General features: G+C 54.4%; 1 protein-coding gene across 1 annotated transcript; it reads right to left on the bottom strand.

Moving 5' to 3' along the window:
• Nucleotides 1-525: 525 nt before the first annotated feature.
• On the bottom strand, nucleotides 526-3,152 carry POU4F3 (POU class 4 homeobox 3). Its single transcript, XM_042906147.1, has 2 exons — nucleotides 3,033-3,152; nucleotides 526-2,715 (listed from the first exon to the last, which is right to left on the bottom strand). The coding sequence occupies exons 1-2, from the start codon at nucleotides 3,150-3,152 to the stop codon at nucleotides 1,819-1,821; spliced, it is 1,017 nt and encodes a 338-aa protein (XP_042762081.1). The 3' UTR covers nucleotides 526-1,818.
• Between the last annotated feature and the right edge of the window lie 3,353 nt (nucleotides 3,153-6,505).

Genomic DNA, 6,505 nt, shown 5'->3' with positions numbered 1-6,505 from the left:
CCAGGCCACTTGAATCTTTTAAAATAATGTTTCATCTTGAGCACCAAGCGCTACCAAATGCCTCAAATAAACAATCTTATTTAATCTTGACAATAACTTTGTGAGGTAAATATTAACATCTTAATCCTGCAGGCGAGCAGAGCAGTCCGAGCCTTAGAGAAGGTAAGAAACTGGCTTCAGGATCATTCAGCCAATGAGTGCAAGTACTAGGCGCTCCTACTCTCATCAGTCAGGCTTCAAAGTTTGCGGTGGATCTGAGTCTAGTTGACCGAACAGAGGCTGATAGATTCACATTCAGGGAAGTGTGGAGGGAAGTGCCTTGTAACCCTGAGGTCCAGAGAAGAACGGCCAGCTCTCCCTAGAGGAGATCTGAGTGACAAGGTGCAGCTGTGTGGAAGAGGGGAGAGATGGCCAGACACTGGCCTGCCAGAAGCGAGAACCCAGCCCTTATGGGTCCTCACTTTTAAATCCTTTCCAAGACTAGTACTCCTTAGCCTCTGAGAAAGAAAAGCACTGTGATTCAGGTTGAAAAATAAAGCATTTATTTTAGGAGTTAATTCAAGGGGTAAATAGAGAAGAAAACTTAATATTTTATTTGTATCTATTTGGAGAACAAAACCAAGGTCACACAGCAACACGCGAATTACATGAAGCAACGAAAGATAAAATGTGGTGGGGCCAGAGGGATGGCGGTGAGAAGGGTCCAGGCCAGCAGTCTGGCTCCTCTTTCCGCTCCAAATCACAAGTGAACCTCCACCAGGAGACACCCATGTAAGGGGGATGGAAAGAAGCAGAGTTAAATAAATAATAGCCAATAACAATGCTAACAACAACAACAATAATAAAATCGCAATGAGGTTAGATGTGTTGGAAGGACTTGCATATGATTCAGAGAAGTTACAATTACTTTCGAAAAGCCGCCTCTATGCTGCGCTGGAAATCTGGCTGCAGGAGCGAGCTGGGGGCAGAGAGTCCTCAGTCCGACCGGAACACTACCAATCCCACCCCTCCAGCAGGCAGTAATCACCCCCTCAAACACCATCAGATCTTGGAGGATGCGCTAGAGCAGTTGCCGGCTGTTGCTTGCAACCAGCTTTGAGATCCCGGCATTTTCAGTCGCCAAAATTGAGCCCATCTTTTAGGGAGCCCGACTTACCGCAGAGAACAGCTGGGACCTCGCAACTTCACGCACACTTTCCCTGAACCTAGTCCGTGCTACCTTAGAGAACTTACAGCAAACCAAAGGATGAGATGGATAGAATTTAGGAGAGGAAAGGAGTATAAGGCTATCCTTTGGAAACATACAGTATTTTATATACTCTAAATAAATCTCCAGTACATGTTTGTGCCCCAGTTAGACTTTGTATTAGTGTTTATCACTGCCTTCCCATCCCTTCACCTTTGTCTAATCACGCTTAGCAAAGTGGCGCCTTCACCCCGGAGTAGTGTGGTCGGGGCCAGTTCACTGTCCCCTGCATTGGGGCTCCTGCCCTGTGGTTTCGCAGTCCAGCGCGCGAGGGAGATTTTTCAGCACCACGGACAGCGCCTGCCACTCGGGGCCTGCCCTTCAGGAATTTTTTTCTTAGCGCCATAACTTTTCAGGTGGGAATGGAAAGGAAAGAAGAGAAAGAGAAGTCCGGGAGGCAACCAGGTAGGATAAAGGGGAAAGTCTGTGGCTTCGGGGGAGAGAGCCTGACCTGCCAGGAAACGTCTTGGAGTTCCCCATAACCGTTCCCCCCACACACACACTCTGGGGGGTGGCATACACTCCGCTCTCCCGGCCCTGGCCCCGGCCCCGGACGCCGCGCCCCGCCGCAGTCAGTGGACCGCCGAGTACTTCATTCGTTTCTGTTTCTGTCTCTGGTTGCAAAACCAGACCCTCACCACGTTCTTTTTAAGGTCCAGTTTCTCAGCAATGGCCGCGATCTTCTCGGATGAGGGCCGCGGCTGGATAGCGAAGTAGGCCTCGAGCGAGCGCTTCTCCGGCGCTGCGATGGACGTGCGTTTGCGCTTCCGCTCACTGCCGTTGAAGAGCTCTGGCTTGCTGTTTTTTTCTCGATAGGCGGCCTCGGCTTCCTCCAGCCAGGCCTGGAGCACCGGCTTGAGCGCGATCATGTTGTTGTGGGAGAGAGTGAGAGACTCGAACCTGCAAATGGTGCTCTGGCTGAGCGAGCCTACGCCGGGGATCTTGAGGTTGGCTAGAGCCGCACCCACGTCCGCCTGGGTCACTCCCAGCTTGATGCGCCGTTGCTTGAAGCGCTCGGCGAAGGCCTCGAGCTCTCGCGGGTCCGACTCCACGTCGCTGAGGCACGCGGGCATGGCGGTGTGAGGCGCCACGGCGTGTGGGTGACTCATGCCCATGGCCTGGTGCAGGTGGCCCATGGCGCCCAGGTGATGCGGGTGGATCTGCGCCGGCATCACCGAGTGCTCGGGGGCGCCCAAACCGCTCACGCTCAGCGTGGGAGAGATGTGCTCTAGCAGGTCGCCCTCGAGGCCCTGGTGCACGGCGTGGTGTGGGTGTGAGGTGAGCGCGGCCGGGTGGGATATGGGCACGGTGGACGAAGTGGACGTGCAGGGCACGCTGCTCATGGTATGATAGGTGGCGTCGGGCTTGAACGGATGGTTCTTGCCGTGGGAGACGATATCCACCGCCGCCAGAGCTTCGGCGCGTGCCAGCAGGCTCTCATCAAAGCTTCCAAATATATTACCCTGCAGCTGCAAGCGAGAAGGCGCACAGCACGGTCAGTGGGGAATACTGTCAACTCAGGATTAAAACACATTTTCAAGCAACCGAGATGCCTCTCCTCAAAGCCCAGGTCATAAAAATTAATACGGAGACAGAGGCTTTGCTGGAACAGACGTGTGGATCAGAGAGACATGAATGAGAGAGAGAGCGCGCCGGGAGAGAGCGCGGGGGAGACAAGGAGAGGGGTTCAGACAGCGGCGATTGTTCTGGGCGACATGAAAAAAACATGAAGCTAGTGCCTGTCAAAAAATGTGCCTTAGAGCGGTAATTATGCTCCAGTACGTACCTGCGGGGCTGGGAGACAGACTCGGCGCATGGCCTCGGAACCGGAGTGCAGGCTGGAGAATTTGGGTTCTTGAAGCACCGGATGCATGCCGAAAGGCTGCTTGGCGTTCATGGCCATCATCTTCGCGCGCCTGGCAGGGAGGCAGCGAGGGACATGGATCAGGCTCGTCTCGCTCGCTCGCCGCGCTCCAAGTGAGCGCCGCTCAGCGCCCGCGCTCCCCTCGCCCTCTCGCTCGCTGCCTCCCCTCTCCCCCACCTGCTTCTTCACTCATCTTACAAGCAGCCTGCCAGGAAGGGCCCGGGCGCGCGCAGGCGTGCTCACGCGCCCGGGACTCGCAGGGGCGGCCCGGGAGGCGAGGCCAGGCAGCAGCTCTAGGCGCGCGTCTGTGCGCCCGCCACAGCCGCCCCCGCCACAGCATTTATACCCCGGTCGGGCCTGGCCTCTCCGGGCCTGCCCCGCCCCGCCTGGCTCCAGGCCGGCAGACCTTCCGGACTGTTTCTTCTTGGTGGACTAGTTTCCCCCAAAGTCTCAAACCTCTCCGTCCTGTCCCAACTCGCACTGTCCAGATCGAAGGGCAGCCACGGCCTGAGTGGGTCCAGGAAGCTGACCCTTCTATACACACACACACACACACACACACACACACACACACTCCTTGTCGGCCTCGCTGCCGCCAAACTGCCCATTTCCAGGGCGCTCCTGGCCCCACGCCCGAGCCGTCCACCAGAGTCCGGCCCCGCGGCTCAGCGAAGAGGCGCCTCCAAGCGCCCAGACGGGCTCCAGGGAGGGTGAGGGGCTGCCAGAATGAGCCCCAGGTGACCCCAATCTCCCGGCGGGGTGGAAATGGGGGAAATAAATGTCTGCCGGGTCTTGGAGACCAGCGGCTTCCTCCCAACGCTGGCAGTTCTGGTCTTCGCTAGAGAAAGACAACTTGGCCCCCTCTCCCTTTGCCCAACCCGTCAGTGGAAGGAAGCTTAATGAGTTCTGTTTAGAATAGTAACAGTTCAGAACTGCCCACCGGCCTTGGGAGTCAGTCAGTGCACTTCCACTGGGCTGCCAAACCTCACAAGCCCCATTCGCCAGAACAATAGCTACCATTTTTGAGCTCCTAATAGGTGGTAGGCTATTTAGAGACTTAGTTCATGGTATCTGCACACTCTGCGGAGTAGATACTGTTATTCTGCTTTCCAGGTGAGGAAAACGAGGGGGTTAAGTGACTCGCCCGAGACAACAGAGCCAGTTGGGAACAGAGCCCTTGGCTCACTCGTTCCGTTATCCATTCCACGAATATTTACAGATGGCCTACTGTGTGCCGAGCGCCACATCTGACTTCCCAGCTCTTCATCATTTCGCACTTTTCCTCCCGAAGTTTTGGGACCCGAAGTGCCGCAGGGTTAGTATTGCTCCGCCCCCGCCTCGCTCTGATCCCCTCTCCTTCCCCCTGGTGTCCTCTCCTTTGCCCGCGCTAGTAAACATCGTGAATAATGGATAGGGAATCCTGGGACCGCGCCGCAGCGCCGCCCTCCGGGCTTCGGAGCCGAGACCTGCGCGCCCAGCTGAGCCCACCTCACCTCGGACGCCGCCACCGCCCGGGAGCGACCTTCGAGTTTCAGAAGTCTCCCCAGCCAGAGGGCTGGGCCTTGCGCGCCCGCGTATGCGGGCCGGGTCTCTCAGAATGTGAACACGGCGGTTGGGTGTGGAGGGGTCACCTTTGGCCTAAGAGCAAATCCTGCCTAGATCTGGGCTCCCCACCCTCGGATCCTGCCAATCCCTCTTCTCCGCATTACAGCCAGCCCCCTTGCATGGGTCCTGTGCGTCCTGTAACCGTTCTGTAACCTGTAACCGGGGAGGAGGACTGAGCCCAGGGGCCTGAGGCCAAGGGCTGCCCTTCCACTAAACCTCTCTTGAGCCTTGGTTTCCTTGTCTGTAAAACGGCAACTGCACTCCTGTTTGCCTTCTTGGGTTCTGGTGAAGGTGTTTTCAAACTAGAATAGAAAGGAAAGCATTGAGCACCATATCTAGTGCTAGGCAAACCTCACAACCTAATGTTTGGGCGCAGCCTTGCCCTCAGATTCAACATGCATCTCTGCCTCTTGCTGACTTAGAGGCCATGAGCCACCTCAAACATTGTTGGACTGAACTTTCATCATATATGAAATAGTTTCCCCTCCACTAACTGTTGCGAGCAGTGCACTGAGATAAGCTTTCAGCATGCTGCTTGGCACAGTGAAATCATGAAATAAATGTTTGTTGCTCTCTTCTTCTTCCCTCAACACTTAAAGCTAAAGCATTTGGGAGCCGGGGTGGCTTAAATAATCTCCCTGGAGAATGACTGATCTAAAGGTGCAATCTGATTCCCTGCTGTCCTTCCTTCGTTCAACACCTGCTTTGTGCCAGACTCCACACAGAGGGCTGGGCCACAGATGTGAATCAGACTCCATCCCTGCCCTCACAGAGTCACCAGTCTAAAATCCACTGCAGGAAATTGACTATAAACTTGCACTGCAGTGGAGAAGATGTAGATTCACACACAAGACACAGAGCAAGTCTGGTGGAATTCTTGAAATACGGAATACACACCATAACTGTGGGCCTTAAGACAGCTGGCTCTTAGACAGCATTCTAATATTGGGCTTTGTGTGACCCTGGCCAGGCCTCAGTTTACCCACAAGAAGAGGGCTGGACTAGATGGTAGGAACTTCCAGCTCCAGCCAAACAGTACCATTCTGGTTAACTTAAATGAAACACATTTTAAATGAGTCAAGAGCTTCTTTCCTAGGACCTTAACTTCCCAGAAGCTGAACGCAGCGTTATTTCATCACTTCACCAACGTTTAGGACCACTCATTCTCATTTTCTGCCCAATGCAGGAAGGCAAATGGAAAGCAGGGAAGGAAAAGAAGGGAGGCTGAATCCTCTAGGGAGAAGATTTTGGAACTTGCCTGACCCCATGGTGCCCTGAGACCCACAATCACCTAATCATACCCTAATTGTCTAAGAAGCTGAACCCCTAGAAACAGAAGGAAAGGCCCATCCACATCCATCCTTCTCTGCTTTGTCCCCTCAGGGGCTGGGAGACACTTGCCAGGGTCGGTCGAGGTCAGGCAAGGGTCAGAGCCAGAGCAAGAGTAACTGACCTCCTTAGGCCTCCGTGCTGGCCTTCAGTTCACCAGCCTCTGTCCTAGCATCCCCAGGCATTAGGACCACAAATCAAAAGCCACTCTTGCATCAGGCAACCTGTGTTCTTTGGATTTTTCTCATCCTTCCCTTCAGTGAAGGTCCACTGACAGGTCTATGCAGCCAGCAGTAAGGTGACACCCATCCTTAGGGAGCAGTCTTTCTGAGAAGGCCCTGGAGAGAGAGGAGATGAGGTAAAGACCACAGAGAAAAGAACGAGAAGAACTATGAACACTGTATACTTTATAGGATTTTCAAGCTTCAGTTCTGTCAGGAGCAAGTCCAGTAAAGCAGATC

The sequence above is a fragment of the Panthera leo genome, chromosome A1 (genome assembly GCF_018350215.1).
Source record: "Panthera leo isolate Ple1 chromosome A1, P.leo_Ple1_pat1.1, whole genome shotgun sequence".
NCBI lineage: Eukaryota > Metazoa > Chordata > Mammalia > Carnivora > Felidae > Panthera > Panthera leo.
Note: the sequence above shows the minus strand (reverse complement) of the source record. Positions and strands in the feature narration are given on the sequence as shown.

What these genes read in the sequence shown, in the direction of transcription:
- POU4F3 (XM_042906147.1), bottom strand. Translation starts at nt 3,152, where the DNA reads ATGATGGCCATGAACGCCAAGCAGCCTTTCGGCATGCATCCGGTGCTT. An exon ending in TCTGTCTCCCAGCCCCGCAG is followed by an intron (nt 2,716 to 3,032) that starts GTACGTACTGGA and finishes TCTCGCTTGCAG; the next exon opens with CTGCAGGGTAATATATTTGG.